The 22,421-nt window shown below is 39.3% G+C and overlaps 6 protein-coding genes across 12 annotated transcripts in view; 2 read left to right on the plus strand and 4 right to left on the minus strand.

The window, feature by feature from the left end:
• Positions 1–4,766, minus strand: part of LOC115630479 (probable G-protein coupled receptor 158) — a 43,327-nt gene extending 38,561 nt beyond the window's left edge. Inside the window, exons 1-2 of the mRNA XM_030527059.1 lie at positions 4,680–4,766; positions 2,873–3,321 (exon numbers count right to left, since the gene is read on the minus strand). The gene's annotated coding sequence lies outside the window, so the exon portion shown is untranslated. The remainder of the gene's footprint in view (positions 1–2,872; positions 3,322–4,679) is intronic.
• A 270-nt stretch (positions 4,767–5,036) lies between these two features.
• LOC115630575 (vacuolar fusion protein MON1 homolog A) lies at positions 5,037–7,076 on the minus strand. Its single transcript, XM_030527193.1, has 3 exons — positions 6,383–7,076; positions 6,169–6,320; positions 5,037–6,108 (listed from the first exon to the last, which is right to left on the minus strand). The coding sequence occupies exons 1-3, from the start codon at positions 7,021–7,023 to the stop codon at positions 5,264–5,266; spliced, it is 1,638 nt and encodes a 545-aa protein (XP_030383053.1). The 5' UTR covers positions 7,024–7,076; the 3' UTR covers positions 5,037–5,263.
• Positions 7,077–7,122: 46 nt separating this feature from the next.
• LOC115630578 (28S ribosomal protein S2, mitochondrial) lies at positions 7,123–8,144 on the plus strand. Its single transcript, XM_030527195.1, has 2 exons — positions 7,123–7,222; positions 7,279–8,144. The coding sequence occupies exons 1-2, from the start codon at positions 7,201–7,203 to the stop codon at positions 8,058–8,060; spliced, it is 804 nt and encodes a 267-aa protein (XP_030383055.1). The 5' UTR covers positions 7,123–7,200; the 3' UTR covers positions 8,061–8,144.
• Positions 8,078–9,597, minus strand: LOC115630577 (RNA-binding protein 33). The gene has a single exon (XM_030527194.1). It carries the CDS (start codon positions 9,572–9,574, stop codon positions 8,183–8,185), a length of 1,392 nt encoding a protein of 463 aa, XP_030383054.1. The 5' UTR covers positions 9,575–9,597; the 3' UTR covers positions 8,078–8,182.
• A 1,072-nt stretch (positions 9,598–10,669) lies between these two features.
• On the plus strand, positions 10,670–18,174 carry LOC115630551 (eukaryotic translation initiation factor 4E-binding protein Mextli). 3 transcript variants are annotated; one of them, XM_030527162.1, is made up of 10 exons: positions 10,670–10,721; positions 11,992–12,545; positions 12,602–12,920; positions 13,404–13,475; positions 13,809–13,869; positions 13,968–14,254; positions 14,321–14,394; positions 14,451–14,871; positions 15,328–15,446; positions 17,092–18,174. In XM_030527162.1, the coding sequence occupies exons 2-10, from the start codon at positions 12,144–12,146 to the stop codon at positions 17,203–17,205; spliced, it is 1,869 nt and encodes a 622-aa protein (XP_030383022.1). In that variant the 5' UTR covers positions 10,670–10,721; positions 11,992–12,143; the 3' UTR covers positions 17,206–18,174. The 3 variants fall into 3 exon arrangements, with proteins under 3 accessions (XP_030383022.1, XP_030383020.1, XP_030383021.1); XM_030527160.1 differs by having other exon boundaries at positions 13,968–14,394; XM_030527161.1 differs by lacking the exon at positions 10,670–10,721 and adding an exon at positions 10,730–10,866 and having other exon boundaries at positions 13,968–14,394.
• A 961-nt stretch (positions 18,175–19,135) lies between these two features.
• On the minus strand, positions 19,136–22,375 carry LOC115630509 (major facilitator superfamily domain-containing protein 1). 5 transcript variants are annotated; one of them, XM_030527109.1, is made up of 7 exons: positions 22,328–22,375; positions 21,123–21,666; positions 20,536–21,063; positions 19,993–20,470; positions 19,818–19,936; positions 19,662–19,761; positions 19,453–19,501 (listed from the first exon to the last, which is right to left on the minus strand). In XM_030527109.1, exons 2-7 carry the CDS (start codon positions 21,313–21,315, stop codon positions 19,453–19,455), a joined length of 1,467 nt encoding a protein of 488 aa, XP_030382969.1. In that variant the 5' UTR covers positions 21,316–21,666; positions 22,328–22,375. The 5 variants fall into 5 exon arrangements, 4 of the variants coding, with proteins under 4 accessions (XP_030382967.1, XP_030382970.1, XP_030382969.1 ...); XM_030527108.1 differs by lacking the exon at positions 22,328–22,375 and adding an exon at positions 21,802–21,917; XR_003996092.1 differs by lacking the exon at positions 22,328–22,375 and having other exon boundaries at positions 19,136–19,501; positions 19,583–19,761; positions 21,123–21,315.
• Between the last annotated feature and the right edge of the window lie 46 nt (positions 22,376–22,421).

Raw genomic sequence — 22,421 nt, forward strand, 5'->3', positions numbered from 1 at the left:
TTAAGCATATATTTGATTACACATTTAATATTTTTCTTCTTCAAATTAAACATAAATTTAATAGTTTTCATACAAAGACGCTTCAAATATTTTATTAAATAAAATATGTGGCTAATTGATAAGCAAACTAAAATTTGAAGCAGATTATAAATTTACCAATAGTTGATTCAATTTTTTATATTCTTTAATACTTAGGAGGGTCATTGAACACTTTGTGGTCCGCCATTTAAAAAGGAAGTCCATGGACAATGTTTGCACAGATTCATGTCCATTGAATTTTTTTATTATTATTTTACTTTTAGAAACCCACACTCTTTTGATCTTTGCAGCGTTATAATTTTGCTTACATCATTACCATGGGGTGTCGCGCTAATCACAACGCATGTGGAAAATGTTAAACCGCCTACGTTCTTGAAATGTAAATGAAAATCACTGAGCCGGTCGGTTGGCAATGCTAACATTTTCATTTGGCTGCTCCCAAGTGGGGACTGGTAGCAAGCGCCCGAGTGGGGCAAGAAGCGGCAGAGGAGAGCAAGTTGTTAAGCAGCCAAAAGTTTTTAGTGACTAGGCACGGCAGAGAGTCTGACAGCTCTTTAAATCATATATTGTGCCCACAGGAATGCATTAGTATGCAAAACACGAAGCAATGGCTGTCGAGGCACCCGCCACGTCCTTTCCTGCCTGACAGCGCCGGCCAAGTCAACATAATGAATTATGCCACGCCCAACAAGTGCACAGAAGCAGCAGCAGCAGCTGGAGCAGGAGCAGGAGCAGTTCGAGGTTGCTTGATAGTCCGCATGACTGTGAAGTGAAGCTATCATTAGGAACGCCTATCGTACTCGTACACAAGGCATAAGAAATCCAATAAAAATTCAATAAATTCCGCACAGCAACATTGCGTATGTTGGCGCTGATGAAATGATGGGTGCGTTGGGTTAAATGTGTGGCCAGCGCGTCGAGACATAAATGATGGAGGCAGACGAAGTGGGACGCAAGCGGACAGAAGCCGAGAGGGGGACGACGCCATCACACGTTTCTACATTTCCACAGTCGGGCAAAGGGAAATAAATATAATTTATTTTTCAATTTCTTCCTTAGCGGCGCCTATAAATACGAGGGCAGTCCGAAATTTTAACCAAATTTTGGTATTGAGGTAAGGCATTTTTAATGCGTTTCCGCCAGAATTTCAGGCAGGACGGCGAATACTTTTTGAAGTGGTTGAAAAGGTGAGGACATAAGTGTGTTCAGTTAGAAGGAAACTACTACTATATTTTGAAAAATAATAATAAAAACATATTTTAAAACTGCCCTCGTACGAAATGCCAAAGCCAAACAGATATACTACTCATACGAGTATAGAAAGAACTTCGGCAAAGCCAAACACAAATGTAGTAAAAACAAATGTAGTAAAAAGTTGGGAAAATTATAAAAATAAAGAACTCCGAATATATTACAAACAGTCACGTAAAATAGCAAACAAATTATGTGCCCGTATTATCAAAAAGAAACCCATTTAAATGCTTAACACCTTTCGTTTTTGAACGGTTTACAAAAAATTAACAAAATAGCGCTGGCACGAAGTGTGCTCCCGATATTCTACAATATATATTTTTTCACTTTCATTAATATTTGTACACTCACGTATGATGTACAGTCTATTTTTAAACCAAATATTACTTTTAGTTCTTAGTAGTCTTGTTGTAGAACACGGAGCAATTTTTGTTTGGGTTCTACCTGAGACAAATTCCGGCAATTATAGAAAAAATATTGAATGAAACTTCCATTTCATAATACTTAATTTTCAATATTTAAAAGGATTTAATGTAAGCTTAAGATTATGCATACATAGTTAAGTCCAAAACGAAAATTTAACGAATTTAATGTTTATGATGTCCACCTAATGCAGTTTCCACTGCATGTGTGTGCGCCGGAAGTGAAACACACATAGAAGTACATAGTATGGCAGAAAGTAAAATTTCATAAAACTGAATGTGCGGGTGTGTGTGTGTAGGTATATATAAGTAGTAAAACATATAACTCCTGGCGGGATCAACCAGAATAATGTTATTCATATTGTTTAAAAATAAATAAAATATAAGATTGACAATTTTAATAATATATTTTTGAATGAAAATATATATAGATTTTCCAAAATATATCCACGAATATGGCCATGCGCGTTCTCCATTTATTTAAGGATTCTATTTTTAGCAAATATTTAATATATCTACTTAGCTGTAACTTATCCTATGTACATGTTCACAAATTTTCTTTAATATTTTCACATTCTGAAAAATATATGCATGTTATAAGTACTATATATTGTGATGTTTCTAAAAATTTATTTAGTGAGAGCATGAATGTCTGCACGTGCGTGTGTTGGGGACAGAGTCATTAATTGACGTCAAAAAGCGAGCTAATATGAGAAGTAGGTGGTGGAGCGAGAAAGGCAGCGAGAGCGCTATTGGAAAGTAGTGGAAAAGAGGCAGATAGCAGCAGCCAGGACACTGGCAGGACACATCTTTGACTGCGTCTCATGTCAACACAGTCATCAACTGTCTGTCCGTTTCAAATTGCTGCGACCTTTTTATATGCTCCCAGGCAAATTATGCCTATTTGATCAGGCAAAAGGATAAGCAAAACGACAACGCAGAAGGCGAAAAAAAAGAAGATAAGCAAAGAGTGAAGGAAAAGGAAAAAGCGCCTACGTTGCTTCAGCCTCAGCTTCAGCTAAACGAAATGAAAGAAAACGACCAAAGCAAATCTTTGCAATAAGGCGACTTGCTTTTCACAATGACACTTTATGTTGGACGATGCAGGACAAAATGGTGGCGGATGGTCGAGGGGCAACGAAGACTAAGGACATACTAACCTAAAGTCGTATGCTGGCGGGGTCAGCAGTTGGCAGTTGGCTGTTACGCCTTTTCAGCAGACAACTTCCCTGTAGTTGTTGTTCTTGTTGTTGTTCCTCTTCTTGTTGCTGTAGCCGCTGCGTTAGGTTAGTTGCGCTGCTATTTGATTTGGCTGCCGTTTTGTTGCTGTTGTTTCGGTTTGTTTGTTGGTTGATTGTTTGGCTGGTGTTGGTTTCTATGTAAATTTTTATGGGAACGCGCAAAAGCAAAAAGTATGCAGGGCGCAAATAAAATTAATGCGAAATTGCTGATGAAGTCGCGTGATAGTTGTTGTTGCTTGTGGATACTTGCGGGATTGCTGTTGGTAGTTGGTGTAGTAGTTGTTGTTGTTGATAGTGGTATTTTAGCTCTTTTTGATTTTGTTGTTGTGGCTTAAATTATGCGCAGCATTTCGTTTGCGTTTTTTGTGCTGTTGGATCGTTGTTGTTGTTTTTTTTTTTTAATTATTTGACAGACATTTCATGAAATTGCAAAAACGAGATATGAGAAAAGCAGTTAATTTAAAATGTACTTTTTGCTATTTACATGCATGAGTGTTTTATTGCATTGATCACTAAAATTCACATTTAATTCAATCGGTTCGCGACTATTTCACGATTTCACACCTTGGAATTTTTAAAATTCTTGATATTTAATGCGTATTTAATGGACGTAGAGGCTTTATTTATTTGAAAAGAACGCAACACACAACTTTCTCCGTGGAAATTTTTATTCCTGCATTACTTTTAATGCGTCTTTGACTGGCTCGAAGGTTTGTTGGTAAGCGAGAAAAGCGTCTGCTTTCGTCACAGGGCAGAGGCAGAGCAACAAAAACGAAAACACTCTAGGATACACAAAAAGGCACACCAAGTTGCGTCCTCTAATGCTCTGTATGTATGTATGTATGTATATGTAAGCGTCTCACAAAAGGTGAAACTTCTTGGCATCTTGTTGCTGCTGTTGCTGCTCTGGCTGTCGACAATCATAAAGACAAAGTCGACGGGGAGTTTGGACTTAAAAAGGGAACGAAAAATAACGAACATCGAACGAACATCAAATAAATAGGCGCGTATGCACGGAAAATGCGTATAAAAATACATTTAGTAGTAAATTAAATGATTTGCACACTAACCCCAAAACATAAAGCCCAACACTCACTCGCATTCGCAGTCGCACTCGCACACTCACTAACACGTTTGGCCAACACGCGCGCAAAACTAACGAAGCGGCGCGACAGGACACGGCAGCATAAAAAGCAGCAGCAGCAGCAGTAGCACCAGAAGCGGGCATAAATAGTAGTACGAGCTTTACTAGTACATAGCTTGATTTCTGCCTATTTTCGTGCACAGTGTACGTGTGCGTATGTGTGTGTGTGTGTGTGTGTGTGTGTGTGTAGACATGGACGTCTATTAATGCTGCCTCCGTGGCTTATGCGCGCAAAAACCGACAGATACACGAGCATTTAACACCTAAAATGTTAAAAGGGAGCAGCAGCCTCTGCATAAAAAGTAGTAGAAAAAGTAGTAAAATGTACATGTGTGTGTGTGTTTATGTATGTATTTGCAGCAGCAGCAGCCAAACAGCACTGCCGCCGCCAGCCTTTCACCGTCGTCTATTTAAGTTGCAAGCATTTTTTCATTCATATTTTAGAATTTTTATATTTTTTATTTCACATATGCATGTACACACTTCTTAGGTTGTGCTAACCGAATACACAAAAAGATTATTATTAAATTTGCGCAAAATGAGGGTGGTACTAGATAACTTTTTTCCTGCTTTTTGCTTTACTTGTATTTGTGTGTGTATGTTGATTAGTACTGCTTTACCGCACTTCGTTGCTTTCCGCGGCTCGATGTGGCGCACACGCGTATATCCTCTCAACTGAAGCAAGGATAGGAAAGACGACGACGCAAAAGCTTGTGCGTGAGAGCAACAATTAAATGTTGGTGAGAGATAAGCCCGCTAACATGCGCTCTCACAAACGACCGTTATGTTGTGTGGCGGCGCTAGTGGGCTATTGCGCAACTGTTGAGCAAATGCAACAAAAAGTTTATGTAAAATTTGAATATAGTGTTGGCAAGTGGCAAGAGATTGTTAACTTCGATCTAACGGCGATCATTTACTATCATAAAAAATAAATAATCGTTTATCTTTTTTAATATGGATTTAATTCCTTAAATTAAAATTTACATGTATCGCTTTTACATAAAATTCATTACTATGGAGCTCTTGCTGCAACCAATCCATGTCTTTACAATCAGCAAGTATACATATGTACGTATGGGTATAAAAATAATTAGTTACATACATTTATCTTACAACTCACGTCCAATCTGAATAGCAATGCCAACAACAGTAATTCGCTGCCTCCCTCAAAACGTTGCATGCGTCCGTATAAAGTACACATCGTATTCCTTCTCAATCCATTTGATCAGCTTATCTACATATTTGATAACCGTAGCCTTGTCCACGATGGGCTCAAACACCGCGTATAATTCGTAGGTGGCTGTTACCCAGGCCAGCACTATTTCGCGCTCCCTTACCTCGTAGATTAACTTTAATGGTCGTGCATTATTGTGTATACGGTGTAAGATGTTACAATAGACGGCCTCTAGACGTTCGAATTCTTCTAAAGATTTATACGGATGCCTAAGCATTGGGCACAATAATTGAGCCGTCGTCTTCGGCTTATACAAAAAATGTCGAAGCTCGGGAACGCTAAGCACCTGTTCGTAAAGCTTGGCATCATTGTAGGGTTGCTGCAGCCCTTCGTTAATGGCATCGAGGCAATGATTTTTGCGCAATTTTTCCGTTATACGCGCCTTGGCCTCCGATAATGTAAAAAAGGCATTGCGGTCGACTGAGAGCAGCAAAAGGCAAGCCTGACAATCTTCGGCCAAATATGAAACATGCGCATGCAAATATCCATTCTTATCAAAAATAGGCAAACAAATGGGTGTCCAATTCTCGTAGGTCTTAAAGGACTGAGAACATTCGATGAGGTTGAAAATAAGACGCAAGTCAGCCGGATGTATAGAGTATTTTTTCATGCGCACCAGAGCAATAAGTTGATTGTTGGCTATGAGCACGGCAAACACGAGATCTTTAATCTTTGAGCAATTTGCTTGTATAGCGCTGATGATATTTGACCGCGTCGAAGTTGCCAATGGAAAAACTCGTATAGAGTTGGTGAGGAAATCGAATACGTTATTGGAGACTGAAAGAATATGACATTCCTCAAAACTGAGACCCATTTTTTACTGATCAGATAACTCACCACGTTTACTGCTGCTGTCATTTGATAAGAGATTGTATATCAACCGTTCACTCCCAGACAATAAACGGCGAAGATCAAAATTCTTGCGCTTCTCAAAAATTTTTGACATATGCGAGTACGTGAGTGTGGATAATATTTGATTGTAGACATCGCTAAATGGAAAATCAGATAGGGTTCAAGCAAACTATGGAAGTTATTATTAAAATCAACTTACCTCAACTGCCGTTGTAACTGCTGGACACTCATGTTGGTGCGCGAGGCTGCCACAAGAATTAACGAGTTTCGCTGTATGAACACAAATTTAATGCCGCGTGCGTGTATTGAGGTGATGGCATCCTGCTGGCTATGTTGCACAAAGCTAACCAAGGCCTGTATGACGCCAAAAAGCGTGACAAGTTTGTCTTCACTGCCGTGGAGGGAGTAAATGGGCTTGCCCGCCTCGCTTAATATGAATATATGCTTCTTCTGGCCACACCACGCGCTGTCATTCTGATAGTCGTGGTCTGGCTCGTCGTCTACTGTATTGCCGCTATCCTCGGTTTTGACACTGGCCGACGCGCTCAAGGCAAGAGACTCTACCGAAGCAGCCAAATCCTTAGATTGTCCGGACTCTGCTCCCGGATCCGGGCTAAGCGCGTTTCCAGTACGCGTGCCCAGCTCACCGCGCAGTTCCGAGATAATACTATGTCTTTGTGCCTCAGCTTCTCGCTCTTGCTCCTGGTAGTAATCGTCTTGCTCATCGACACCATCGGCAACACCTTCATCTGGATCAGACTCACCCTCGGCATCCAGATATTCTGAAGTCGAATTCGTATCAGATGTGGCGACATTTGTGGGCGTTTGCTCAATTTCCATGATTCTAAGCGCTTTTTTATGGTCTAAACATTGCAAAAATAAACAGCGCTCCGTAGTTTTCGCTCAGCTGTGACGCATCGTTGCTCAACACTCAACTTAAACAGCTGGTCGCAATAAACTATCGACCAATCGGCCTTTCTATTGCGATTATGAAAACACCGTGAAGCACGCGAGAAAATGCTGCGAAAGTCGTTTAATTGTAAGTAAACAATCAAAATATTACTGAAAAACTAATAATATACATTTCTCTCTTAGTGTCGCGCTTTGGTCAACTGTGTGGCCTGCGTCGGCTCCAGAACACACAAGCTGCGCCCGCGGTGACACCCGAATCAGAGGCAGAGGATATTTCGGTGATTGAGCAGCGTATTTTAAAGCACCCGGACTACTTTCAGGTGCACAACCTGTTTACGGTGCGTGATCTCTTCAATGCCCGCGTCCACTATGGTCACAAGGAAGGCTCGCTAGACGATCGCATGAGGCCCTATATATACGGGAACCGACTAGGACATCTTATTTTCGACTTGGACAAGACCGCCTCACATTTGCGTGATGCTCTTAACATTGTTGCCCACATTGCCTTTCGTGATGGCATTATATTGTTCTTCAATCGCAATGCCTTGAACGCACATATGGTGGAGCAAAAGGCGCGGGAGGCTGGAGAATTCTCACATACACGCTTCTGGCGCGGCGGCATCTTCACTAATGCAAATGTACAATTCGGAGCTGTAACTCGTCTTCCGGATCTCTGCATCTTTTTAAACACCCAAAATAATGTCCTGACACAACACACGGCAGTTCGCGATGCAGCTAAGATGGCAATACCCACAGTTGGCATTGTGGACAGCAACTGTAATCCTAACCTAATCACTTATCCAGTGCCCGGCAACGATGATTCACCCGCTGCTGTCGAACTGTACTGCAATCTGTTCAAGGAGGCCATTTTGCGTGGCAAATGCAAGCGACGAGAACTGCTCGGACTGCCACGCCTAGATGAGGAAGCACTAAAAAGCAAGGTGCATGGCAAGCGGACGAAGTAGTATAAGAGTGTCCTGTATTCGATTACGAATGCTTAATGTGTTTTGTTTTATTTTTCAAATACGATATCATGATATCTCTTAAAATATTGACAGTTAGTAATTTTAAATGAGAAGCATTTATCCTAAGGCTGCAGTAACGTGCCGCTCTTTACAAAATGCGAACTGTAGCCTGTGTAGATGGGGGGTGGGCGCGACGGCTGTCCGAAAGTTTGGCTAGTGGCGTCCTGGTTAAAGTATCCACCAGCCGCCCCTGATGATTGGCAATGACCTGAGGGCAAAGGTGCTGCATTTGGTTCCATACCAGCACCCTTAATTGCACGACCAGTGCCAATATACTGTTTGACAGGAACACCACGACGAAATGAATTTGACTCATCTCCAACTCCACCAGACTTTTTGTTCCAGGCCGTGGCGGGTGGAGAGCGCACGTAGACCTGGCCCTGGGATTTATTTGTCGAGGAGCTAGTTTGGTTTTCTTGCGGAACCCAGCGTTCGGCATGTTTAATCGTCAGCATCGCCTTATGAGCTCCAATATACTCTTCGGCCTTTTGTAAGCGCTCCAGCTGCTTTTCATCAAGTTGGTCGCGCGGCAACTTTCCCAGACGTTGAACAGTACGCTTCCAGTTGTGGAACTCACGGTTCTTGAAGGGTTTCATTGCCTGGCGGTACTCCTTCCATTGACGCTGGCGGTCCTCTTTGGTGCCAGGCTCGGATTGGTTCAACGGCAGAGGAGCTTCGGGTTTCAGTACCCACTTACCTTTGATTTGCATAAAGGTACCCCCACTTTTCTTCACCTTCTTTGACGGCTGGCTACCATTTTCCTGTAGCCCGGGTGAATTACTGTTTGTGCCATTGTCATTAGGCGGTGGAGGGGGCGGCGGCATCAAAGCTGCGTCCTTCACTGCCTTAGTCGTTGCTGACTTCTTGTTATTACTGGGATGCTGTTTTTTGTATTGTTGGTTGCGAGGCTGGGGTTTCTTATCTTTGGGTACAAGATTCCAAAGGCTTGGACATTTGGGCATCGGCGGCTGTATCGGCGGGGGCCGATGCTGTGGTGACATCATGTCCTCCCAAAAGGGTGGAGGCTGTAATGGTCTGTTCATGTGTCTTGGACCGGGTCCCATTCCCATATTACGTGGTGGTGGCATTGAAGGTGGCGGCAGGGGCGGTCCACATGGACCTGGCCCATAGTTTCTGAAATTCAGTGACATCAATGGTAAAGGTAAGGGTGGTGGTCGACACATTGGAGGAATCCCTATTCTGCTCTGGTTTCTTGGGCCACCGCCTGGACATTGTTGTGGATGCTGTTGGAATTTTTTAGAATTAAAATTTTGTTGTGGTTTGCGACCATTACGTGGTTCAGAGCCACCCTGTGGTGCCTCGGACTCCTCTTTGCTCTTCTTCCAATCCGCAAAGGACATTTTCAGCGGCTTTACTGGTGTCGCTTCTTGACCGCCACTTTCAGCAGTCGTTGCATTAGCGGGAGCACCGGCCGCCGCCGCATTTTCAGACATGACTCTCGCAGTTTTTCTGTATTTCCAAATTCACAACAACTTGATATACTGCTATAAAAATATTAGGTATGTGCAAAAATAGAACTCATTAGAGGTGGGGCGTAATTTTATATTTTACAATGCAGTCACGATAGTGAAACGAATTTTATTCACGTCTGCAAAAATTTACGAATAAATGTTGATACATTTACAAATATAATGCTTGTCTTTATATTTCATACTTGTGTCAAATTATTTATTGCTTCGGTATTAAATTTCTAAATTGAACAATAATGAAGATATTGCGAAAACGTGGTGGCCAATCTCTACTTTAAATTGTAGTTTTGGATTTTAAAGCCATTAAAAAGTTTAATAATGTTTAGTATTTGGCCATGTAAGGAAAAACATATTTTTTTTTTATTAATTTAAATGTCTATAGTATCAGTTTTAATTAGCAGTCCCGCATAAACTTCATTTAAAATGAATGTTTTTTCTGTGACTATGATTTAAGTCAATTATGGCACTATTCACTAGGCATGTAACTTAAAGGCAAAATTATGCTCGATGTCACGTCAAAAAAATGAACTTTCTAAAGAAAAAGACGCTCATATTAGAAGAAGAATTAGGTAGAAAATCAACAGATATTTTTTATTTCAAAAATGCTTAAAAATCAAAAGTGGGTGTCATATAATTTCACATAATGTTAATTATTAAAGTAATCGTAATCCTGACTTTTAGTGATCCTGTATGATTACCTTAATACTAAACTTATTATATATAGTTTTAAAACTAATCAATCCGACGCTTTGCAGTTACGCATTTAAAGCATATTAAGTGGGACATTATATACAAAAAAAAGATCAAATGCTTAGCAATCAAAAATATGTGTACCAATATACACATTTCTCTGGTAAACCACACAAAAACAAGTGAACGTCCAACAAATCGTGAAAAATGTTCGATGTTTCATCGCAAGCAAAAAACATAGGTAAGCATCGATGCATCGTGTCAAAAACATCGTCGATGCTCGATACATACATGCCACTTTGAATTTATATCCCATCGATATATTTTTCACCAAAACAACTTTTTTAAGATCTGTGGCAACTTCTGTAGTTTTCCATTTATCGATAAAACGTATAACATCCGTAGATACTGAGATTTTTTGGTAAGCTTTGGAAGAAACGTCTATAAAAAATTACACACGCCTTTAATGTTGTGTCTAAATAATTCAAAGTTCAGCGTATAGTGATTGTTTCATTAATTTTGCATAACTCGGCTGCAACAACTCGCAAAGTGAATCAAGTCAAGAGGTGCACAACCAACTGCAAGTTTTTCGCTACGAAGTCAACGCGTAGTTTCTTTACGCCCCAATACATATTATTACTTAATTTTTTGTACTGCTTTCAATATCACTTTCCATAATTATTTAAAAAAATGTTTTTGAAGACTAAAATTACGATTATCAAGTGAACGCTGTCAAAAGGGTTCAACGGTTTTAACGGCAAACTAAGTAGCTAAGCGCGCTGCCGCTGCGCTGCCCTCGTCGACACCGCAATGGCAGCCTAGTTAATCATATTTGTTGTTGCTATTCTCGACATATGATTCAATAAGTGGGCAAGATCGCGCTCGCACTGACAGTTTCTTGTAACATTTGTGTTTGTTTGGCTGTAAATGCTATTTAAATCTGTATACACTCACACACAAATACACAGCGCAATGTGCGCGTAGTGTGTTGCATGGAAAGAAAAGTCAAGCCAATGGCAATTAAATTTTGTCGTTAGAGCAACAGTAGCAATAGATATTTTCAATGTGCGTGTGACGAACCTTCTTTTTAATTGAAATCCGCACACACATGCGGACGCGCTCGTGTTGAAATACCGACAGTCAGTTATTTATAACCGTTTTGCATGCGTTTTTGGAACTGTGCGCACTTATTATTAATTGCGCTAAATAGTCTGTTAATAATGATTCACGCAAAAACAATTAAGCTGTCAAAGGGCTAAAAAAGAAGAGAAAGAAAACTCTAAACTCTACTCTGCACTAACAATATCAACAGTATAAGTACATACCTATGTAGATAAATCTTATTTTATCAGCTCAACGTGCTTATCACGGTTGCACATCATTAACGGAATAGATATGCCCGGCGCTGGCAAGTCAAGCACTTGCGGCGCAATTTGAAATACGAAAAAAGCAAGTAACGTGTTTGCCAAGCAACAACAAAAAACACAAGGGAGGCAACGGCATGCAAATACACATGCCATCAAATAAGTGTGTCCCACTTGACTTTTGCCAACGATGTCACCACCACGCATAGGGTTTCGTTGCGCCTGATACCAATACGGTCGACAACTAGGCCAGCAAACATTGTGCTCTGTTTATGAATATTTTATGCAGGGTATTTATTTATAGTTATATTTTCATTTTGTTTGCAGGGGGAGGTGCGGAAACGCTTCTACGATTTCCAAATATTTTCCATTACTCAAAACGAACGAACCAAAAAGAACAAACCCAGCAAGAGAGAACCGGAAAACCTTTAAAGCAACCATTATACTCACACATAAGTTACGCTCTCAACGGTCTCGCCATGGCACACACACATTTGGGTCGAGCTGTCAAAAACATCGAGCCGCCACGACCTCTGAAATCACAGTCTCGCTCGTCATTGAAGAACAGCTATCTGGTTATTGACGATCTGATCCAATTGATAGAGAATGTGGCGCTTGGTCTGCAGTCGTGCAACACCACAGCAGAATCGATAACGCTGCTGTTGCACAATTTGCGAGTTCACGGGCCACAACTTGAAGCGGTGTCCAAAGATACATTGGATCGTGCATTCGTCGTGTTTCGCAATGCTTCACAGGACGAACGTCTGAACATAATGACAAGACTTAAGCTTCTCGAACTGATTGAATTGCGTGCCAAAAGCTGGGAAGATAACGATACGATTGCCTACTACAAAGCCAAGCAGCAGGTATCCAATGTTGAGGTAGGTGAACCTCTTACCAAATTTGAGAAATGTGTGTACATTTTCCTTTCTTACAGCTACCCGCTGAACAATATCAACACGATGCCGGGCCACAAGCTTTTCTTAGCACCTCCCCCACATTTGGTGTCGGCGGCTTGGGCATGGGTACGGGTGCTGCCGCCACTCCTGGCAATGCTGCCTTTGCTGTTGCTTCGGCAGCCGCTGCTGCTCAGGCTGCGGCCATTGCCGCTGTTGGCTCTCCAAATCAGCAGCATATGCTGCTTCCACCAGGTGAAGTCATTCGCAATTCGGGCAAATTTCCAAAACCAACGAAAATTCCTGGCAAAACCTATTGTAAAGATGAGGTGGTCATACGTAATGCAGATTCTGGCAAAGGTAAATAGAGAACATTCTTATAGCTATGTGTTTTAAGTTATATGTGTCAATTTTGTTGGTTATTATATGCCACTGAATAACCTTGATTGGTTGGGAAATCCGAAAACACAAAGTAACTCAGCCTTAATATCTTGAGTTATTTTTGATTTTTCGTTCTAAGATTCAATTACGAAAAGTTGGAATTTAAAACTTACTTAAGTCTCTAATTACTACATTTAATTGGGACATCTGTTTTTACATTTCAAAACCAATTCAAGAACAGGGTTTCCTTGAATTTTTATTGGCCAGTTTAAATATAATAAATAGTGATTTAATTTGTCAATTTAATTTTATTTATCTGTATGTTATCAGGAAAATGAATATTTTTGACATTTCGCAGTTTACAATACCAAGAAAGTCCGCTGTAATTTAAAAACTTGCGCATGCATATCTAATTAATTTTTATCAATTTTATCGCTATCTCGTCTTGTCGTCTATGTCTAGTGATGGGCATAAAGGGTCGCCGTGTGCATATGATTGAGGAACTCAGCGAAACTATAATATCGTTCCAAAGAGGTAACAAGAAATGTTAAAAAAAACTCGTGCACTTTATGTACATACAAACATACATATATCAACTAAAATCATCTGAAATAATCTTGCATAAATCCAAATATTAGCTGATACATTCTAAATATATAAGCAACTGAAAACTAACGGCACTGCACTTAAACATTCGCTTACACTCAAGGGCTCGCATGCTAAGCACGCTAATGCATAAAGAAGTGAATATACACACATAATCATAACTGCATATTCCCTGTTTTTCATCTAAAATATGGCTGTCATTGTTTTAATTGGCTTTTACCTATGATAAAAAAATAACGCATTTGTATTTATTTTGCGCAGTCAGCCCTGGAGCGAAGGAGCGTTTGGTGCAGATTACCGGACCGGCTGAAGATAAAATAAAGTAAGTGATGCCACCCTATAATCTTCACGAATAACTGTTAATTGTCGATATACATACATATATTTCTGCTACTTATTAAAAATATCTTTGTATACCAGTTATGCCAAACAACTAATGGAGGACACGATTCGCCGTAATGCCTCACCGGTTCGCCTGGAGCCAGCACCAGCTGCAGGCGGCTCTTGCTCCTCCCTCAACTCATCGAACTCGGACGATGCCAATGTACAGGTTCGCACGCCCAGTGCTGGTAACAGCAGCCTGGCCAATAGGCTGAGCTTTAACTCGGCGCAAAATTTTATGACTGCCAGCGCGGCGGCCCAGCAAATCTCACAGCATCAGCAGCAGGTGGCCAATATCGCAGTTAATCCGGCAACAGCTGCTGCCGGTAAAGTTTTGCGCTCCAACCATCAGCTTTTAATGCACTCATATTCCACCAACGATGCATCCGTAGGTGAATACAAATTCACGGTCAACGTGGGCCAACATCTGATCAAAATCACTGGGGATTGCTGCGAACTAGTGCGCGTGAGTAAACGATAAATAATACTGAAGAACTGTTTTCTATAAGTTCGGTTTTGCAGGTTGCCAAGCTTGTTTTGGACGATTATTTTAGCAGCTCCGAGTTTCTGGCATCAATGGAAGCGGGCGCTGCTTTCGACGGCAACTCAATGGTCAGTCCCGTAACAACACCGTCCACACCATTACCCGGCGCTGGACAACCACAGTTCGTCGTCGTAGGAGGAAATCCGTTGCGCACCGCGGGCACACCGTTGGCAGATAGTGGCGTTAGTCTTAACTATGTATTTGCTCCGGCTTACAATAATGGCGATGGTGATGATGAAGTTTTTGCTGATGCATCAGCCAATACCTCCAATCAAAATGGTCTAGCACGTTCTCGTCGCAGTCACTTCTCACGAAAGGAGTCCACTCCCGAAAATAAGGCTGCCCGCGAAAAGGTGGACTTGGACGAGAGCGCTGGCAGTACCCTCAAGACAACAGCAAGTAAGTGGGCTGGAAAATTTGCTATTTATAGCTATCTTTAGAACCCAAGAAGCTGCCATTCAAACAGAAATAAGTAACAATAGTAGATAGCATTATTTTTTAGGTTTTATTCCGTAAAGGGTATCTATCTCTTTAAACAGAAATAAGTAACAATAGTAGATAGCCTTATTTTTTAAGTTTTTTTCGGAAAGGGTATCGATCTCTTCAAAGAGAAATAAGTAACAATAGTAAATAGCCTTATTTTTTAAGTATTATTTCGGAAAGGGTATCTATCTCTTTGCAAGCAACGAATAATTTACGGAATTTAAAACAAGATATAAATTATTAAATTAATATATTTTTTAGCTTTCCAAACTAACACATCTTTTGATTATCACTCGACTTGGCTAAATAGTTTTATTTTTAAGTGTTAAACTTTATAGTGGCTATATTTTTTTTTTTAATGTTTTTTCACAGCTCGTTTATCTTACGACATAGAACATTTGATATATTACTCGAAGAGTCCGCATGCCTGGTCTCTACCACTGGAATGGAATAAAATAGTTGATACTGCACCATCGATTATACGCAATAAGGTAATACCAACACTTGAAAAGCACTATCATAACAATGCTTCGTGCGCTGACATCACCCATGCACATAATAATACATCAGCAACATTCAGTAATAATGTCCACAACGCCCAAGGCTATAATGCTAGCAGTATTGTTCCTGTAACTAACAAGCATCAAAAGAACATAACAGTATTTATTGATAATAACAATAAAAACAACGCATGCGAACGAAAAGTTGTTGCACACGAAAATACGCGTGAGGAAGGTGGCCGACGCAGTCACAATCAGAATCGTGAAATTTCGGAGGAAGGGTGGAAGAAAACGCCACCCGTCGAAAAGGATAGAAAACTGTACAATAAACAGTTACAAATCATTTCACATACCATGGAAGAGTCAGCAATCAAAAATAAGCAGCAAGCAAAAGTTATTTTTAAACGGTATTCTGAAAATGATGAACTCGTTATTGTGGCCGACGATGAACAATTAGTTAGCAAGTCAATTGAAATGAATAATAATCGTACTGTCATTTGAAGCGATCAAACAAAATCGATCTAAAAAATCACAAATAAATTCTCTCTCCATATATTTTGAGATATTTCTTTGTGTGCCACATGATCGAAATTACATAAAGGGCAATCATTTTTGAAACATACTTTTTTATAATGCGATTAACTTTAAACGCTACATGCTTCGCCATGCTTTTGATTTACATTTTATATTTCAACTTAACGCCTTCAAAAGCGTTTGTTTTTTTTTTTTGTGCTTACAACCCAAGAATATTCTCAATCACTTAGTATACGTATTTTATAGTTTTAATTAAATAAACGTACTTGCCATTGATTGGCATACATCATACCATAAGCCTTAATGAAACAAAACGAAATTAAGTTAGTATCTGTGTAGAACAGATCAAATTAAAAACCAGCGAAATGCTCAGTATTATATACTTATAAACACATTAAAACGCAACAATTTGCTAGTCCTCGACATAAACAGGTAGTCTTAAACATATTTACATGAAGACATGTAATAAACGAAAGATAAAAATTTGTATCTTTAAAAGAATCTGTATTTTGGCTGTGAAACAGATTTAGTGTTCGGTTAATGTTCTAAGAAGGCGGTTCAACCCAAAAAACACACTTGACACACAATACACGACATTTTTCACATCCACTAAACATAAACATGCACACACAATGTATTTAATATTTAAAAAGACTTTGTAACGCATACAACAAAACATAAGTAAAGTGCTAATGTATTCATAACTTAGCTAGTAAGCGTTTTTTCAAAAATATTCAATTCCATTTCTAAAATAATAAAAAAAAAACATTTTTGACTTGCAAAGTCGCAAAAGCTAGTTGTTTATAACATTGTGTTGGGTCCTAACAAAGTAAGCACTAGAACTATGATAGTATAGCTCAATGAATCCCAAAATTCATACCTAATACTACACTGAATCGTTCTTGAACTTATCTATCTAGTTGTAGTGCAAACACTAATATCGCATTTGTAAAATATATATCCCATTTAAAATATTCACAAGCACGTTTAAAACTCCCACAATTATTAACAAATGTTATTTGTACATCCGAGGTAAGCTTCGCGAACATAAATATTGCAAATGAATCTTCTAAACTCTTCTCAATATTCTTCGTTCGCACAGGATCTACTTGATGAGAGTCAACGCTTCGATGGTGACAAATATATTGCGAGCATAAAGAGCGCTGCCAAACGAAATATTGTGGCTGCCGACGAAACTGAAAACCCGGATGAATAACATGAATGCAAGAAAATTAAATCATCCCAAACAACATCGATTTATAAAAGATATATATAAATCAAAAACATACAAAACAGTTATGTGGCATCCTGATAATAGATGAGATGATATTGCGGTTGTGTACGAAGAAGATTGATACGCTGATCATAGAATTGGAACCAACCCGCACTTTCAAATTTATACTTCAACATATTTTTCATAGCCTTTAGCTCACCTAAATACCTTAGCAGGAATTTTGCAAAAACGACAAAAAAAAATTTAATTAACTAACATTATAGTTAAAAACGAAGGGTTATATATTGAACAAAGTATAACGTAAAATCAACGAAGCCTTTAGTTAAGTTTAAACACGATATTTGAGGAAGCTAAATGAATCAACTAACTGAAATTAATTAACGAAAAGCGGCGTTAACATTAACGGCAAAAGCAATGCATTTTTCAGTAATTCAATACAAAAGAAAACATTTTTATTTTCTCAACATGATCACTTTTTTCAATGTCACCATATAATGCGGGTGTATCTAAAGATCTTTTTTAGTTATGAAAACATTTTCTCATTGAAAATATATTGTATTACTTGATATGTGTTATATTTATTTTGTACTACATTGAAATTATAACTTTGTCATCATTTTTTATTATAATTGTATTTTTCTCTAGTCTATGCAAAATAGAACCCTTTTTCATTACAAATGTTTATCGTAATAATTTCTGAATTTCTGTTCACATTTAATTTATTTATTTAATTTATTTTGTAATGCAAATTGAAATCAATCACGCATTCAATAAAAAGAAATGGTATCTAAATTGCAATTAAGAAAAGTTAACTTCCTTTTGTACTATAAACATATATTAAAGATATTTTAAATATAGACAAATGTTTGTAACATGTAGTTTTTTGGATTAAATGTCTAATAAATCTTCCACCGTCGAAGATCCGTCGGAATTGTTTATAAAAAATTAAAATATCCCACATATTGTTTATGTTCATGATTAGTAGAGAACCACTCGATATAGCCATGTTCGTCTGTATGAACGCAAGATGCTCGAAAATTCTGTGCTACACACTACATAGTTTCTATAAAGTATAAACATTTGTCTGTACGTACGCCTTATGTATATTTATTTAATCACTTTCATTTAATTTAACACACTTAAAAAAGGTTTTTATAATTTATGTTTCTGCGGGAGTTGGTACAGGACCCATTCCAGTTGTAAATTATTTTAGTATGTTTAAAATATGTATTTTCAAAAATGATTTTGAAAATGTCGGACTAGTGCGGCGGATATATTTATGATGGGTAAATCTAAATTGTTATAACAACGCCCAATCAAAAATACTGATTCTCCATGATTCAACAGAAAAATATGTACTGTAGGAGGTCAAAGGTATGGATTTTTGATGATAACATAAAAAATGCTGTATATAAATAAACAAATCTGCAGAGCGAACAGCATTTAATTAATGAAAGCATTTCAGAAATTATGCGCTATCGAAATTATTTCGGGCAATGTCTTATTAGACATTATTTCTATATTAATTTCTGAAAAATTGAAAAAATAAGAAAGAACGCTACAGTCGACAAGACCGACAGTACCCTGTACTCTCCACAAAAACAAAATTATTAAAAAAAAAGCATTAAATTTAAAAAAATATTTTCAATACATATAGAAGTGAAGACATGTTTATGTAAATTTTCAACAGCATACATTTATATCATCGTGTCTATGCGTGTTTATAAGCGTGTATGTATGCAGAACAGGAATAAGTCAAAGCAGCAAAAACAACAGCTGCGGGCAGATCATACAGACGGACATGGCTATATCTACTCGTCTTGATCAAAAATATATATTTTTTGTGGGGTCCGCCACGCCTCCTTGTGTGTGTTACATACATTCGCACAAAACTTGAAATAAAATGCAGGCCTTTTCAGTATGTTAATATAATTTTTAATGTTTTATTTCACATGTACAATATTTTCGCGTCAGCACTGTATATAGACAACACAAAGTTATAACAATAATTCGTAGAGTTTAGGTACATATACATACATATATAATTAGGTACGTGTTCGTATGAAATATTTGTTAGAACCAGTCAAAATACTACTGTGCGAAGCTCAAACGTAATCAAAGCGGCAAAGGAAAGGATTGTGCGATTAGCGGATTAGGATATGCACCATATTTTTACACAACAGTAGAGATAGCAACAACATCACATTGGTTAATTATTTATTAATACGTTTAGTTGCCCAATAGAGGCCGTCGATCCAGTGTTACAGGTTGGCTTGAGCTATTGGTAGGGCGATACGATTTAAAAAAAATGAAATTTATTTAGAAATTTGATATGTACACGAGTAAAATGCGGTGCTACCTTCACACCGAAACAAACATACAAACAACATCAATATCACCATCATCATCACCATCAACTAGAATCAATATTCACGTACATGGAGGTGTGATATGTGGCGCGTTGCACCGGAGTCATGTTCAGGTTGCCCTGGTGTTTGCGATCGTAGGCCCAGATCATGCATGTCGCCGCCAGAGAAACTGCAAATGTTCAGGTTAGGCTGGCAAAGATGGGAGAAGGCAGCAATACTACTTACTAAGCAGAAAACCCATAAAGAATAGCTGAAGCCAGAAGTGGCTACCATCACTGCTATCCACAATTATGCCAGCAACAACGGTGACGACGGCTAAGCCCAGATTTTGTACCGATTGGCAGCTGCATCCAAACCAATGTTAATCAACAGCTTATACAAATAAATATCATTTACTCACAATCCATAAGCCGTACCCAGCTGATATTCAGGTACAATCAAGGATACCAAGGGCCACAGACTAGCCGCAAGCATTGAGTAAGACAGACCCATGATAGCCATAGCAATATATGGATTCCATTCCGTGAAGGTTAACATCAGATGGGATACGAGTGTAGAGACTGTGGCCAGAAATACGCAAGTAACATTACGTCCGTACTTATCAATGACAAAACCAAATAACGGCGAGGCAATGGCTGAGATCAGATAGACCACAGAGTTTACATTGTTAGCCTCCTCTGGCGTCATTAGAAAATGCTTTATGAAGAAGGCCTGCCCCAGCGCTATGAACGGAAATATGGCCACATAGTAGGCAACGCAGACCACAGAGACCATCCAGAAATCCAGCTTAAAAGTGACAACATCGCTGAGCTTGGCAATTTCTCCACCGGGATTGGTATTGCGCTTGAGTATACGTTCCGCACGCTTGTCCATCCAGCCTGCAAGGGAAGCATAAGCAATCATTAACAATCAAAACTTGAACTCTTTAGCTGCTGGCATTTACCCAAAATTAACGTGCAAAGCAAGGACATGACACAGGTGCTGGCCGCCAGGAAAAGCACCACACCTAATGCCGTGTAGCCAGTATAAAACTTTGACACATATCCATACAGAGGCTGCATTACCCAAAAGTTGACCGTGCTTCCAAAACGCGCCACCGAAAGTTGCAGCCCAAATACCATATTTAACTCCTTGCCCTTAAACCACAGCACAGCATAATTGTTTTGAGCCACAGCGAGGGACTCGGCACCAATGCCAAACACAAAGCGTCCTGCAATCATAAGCCAAAACTTTCCAAGCAGACCACCAGCTGCAAAAATTAGCTGACCCAACAGCACTATCAACATATAGATAATAGTGCCCAGGCGTATCCCAAAGACACGATCAATCAGAAAACCACCCACGAAGCACAACACAATGTTTGGCCAAGAATAAATGGAGTAGATAAGTGTAAATTCTGTGGCATTCAAGTCCATCTCCTTCTTAAAGACATCCTGCAAGGCGGCTGGGTTGTCATAACAAAAATAGGAACCTGTCGGTACAAATGGAATTCAGCACACTGAACGTTTTATAATATTTTTTATGACTTACCAAAGCCCAGGAGGCACATAAAAAGCAAGGCCAGGAAACGATGCGGCATGCTTGTAGGATCGCAGCAGCCACCCGCACCAGGGGGTGGGGCCAATTCCGTATCGCGTGTGCTACGCCTACGCACAACAGGTTTCTCATCGCCGCTACTGCTGCTCGAAGAGTCAACAATTGGTGTGCGTTCCTCCCGTGACATTTTCACGACGGTATTGGGGCGGCACAAAATGCAATCAAAATACTTGTCCTTCGCAAGTGCGGTGGGTGCGTGGGTTTAGAAATGTTGGTGGTGTTGGGTGCTGTTCCTCACTTTCCCTAGTGCTGGAATGCCGTTTGTTTTCATACACTGCGCCCCTGAAGGCTGGACCTATTATTGCTTATCACTGGCCCACATCATTTCCGTCTATCAATTGTGGGGGTGCAGTTGTTGCTGCTGTTGCGCTTCTTGTTGTTGTATTTGTTGCTTTTATATTGATTATTCCACTGACTTGCACTGGGGCGCGTGCTATCGACAGGGGTCTGAATGTGCTTGTAGTGACGTTGGGTTAATCTGCAATGGAATTTTAAATGCGGTGAAAATTGAATTACAGAAATTTTCCACGCTTATAAACGCCCACAAATACACACACACAGGCAAGTGAACACCAGCTATGGGTTATTTCAATATGTCACGCTCTGTATCTACCTGCGTATGCATGTTTACCGTTAGTCAACAAGAAACATCTTGTCAACGCCTGGTTGGCAATTGCAAATGGCTCAGGTAATCAATTAATATGACCGGTCTTAGGTGCGCTCATGCATTAAGCCGACTGACAACTGACTTAATATAAGGCTTAGCAGTTATTTGCGTATTGTAGACTAGTAACCCCATAGTATGTACTATATACGTACACACATACGTACGTACATATTGTGTGTATCTATCTACAAAGTGGCACCGAAAATCAAATGATTCTTATCAAAGCCAACTACGCACGTCATATTAATTATTCATCATACATATTTATGTATCTACAATACATATACCACTGTTGAGACCTTTCATTATTTTTGTCAATTTGATTATGCGCGCGCGCCACTTTAAATTTTTAAATCACTGCAAAAAGCGCTGATAAGAAATGGTATACTATGTAAATAACAATAGCTGCCACTTCCCAAAAAAATTGCTTTAGGCACCTCACAGCTACAAATATCGTAGTTAAGGAGCTTACCTGTTTCCCGCACAAGCGGAAAATGCTAACTAATTAAAAATATTGGTTTTCCCGAGAAGGAAAACTAACAGTAGATCTGGGAAATAATCGAAAC

This window comes from Scaptodrosophila lebanonensis, unplaced genomic scaffold, assembly GCF_003285725.1.
Source record: "Scaptodrosophila lebanonensis strain 11010-0011.00,11010-0021.00 unplaced genomic scaffold, SlebRS2 tig00001410-arrow-pilon, whole genome shotgun sequence".
Lineage (NCBI taxonomy): Eukaryota > Metazoa > Arthropoda > Insecta > Diptera > Drosophilidae > Scaptodrosophila > Scaptodrosophila lebanonensis.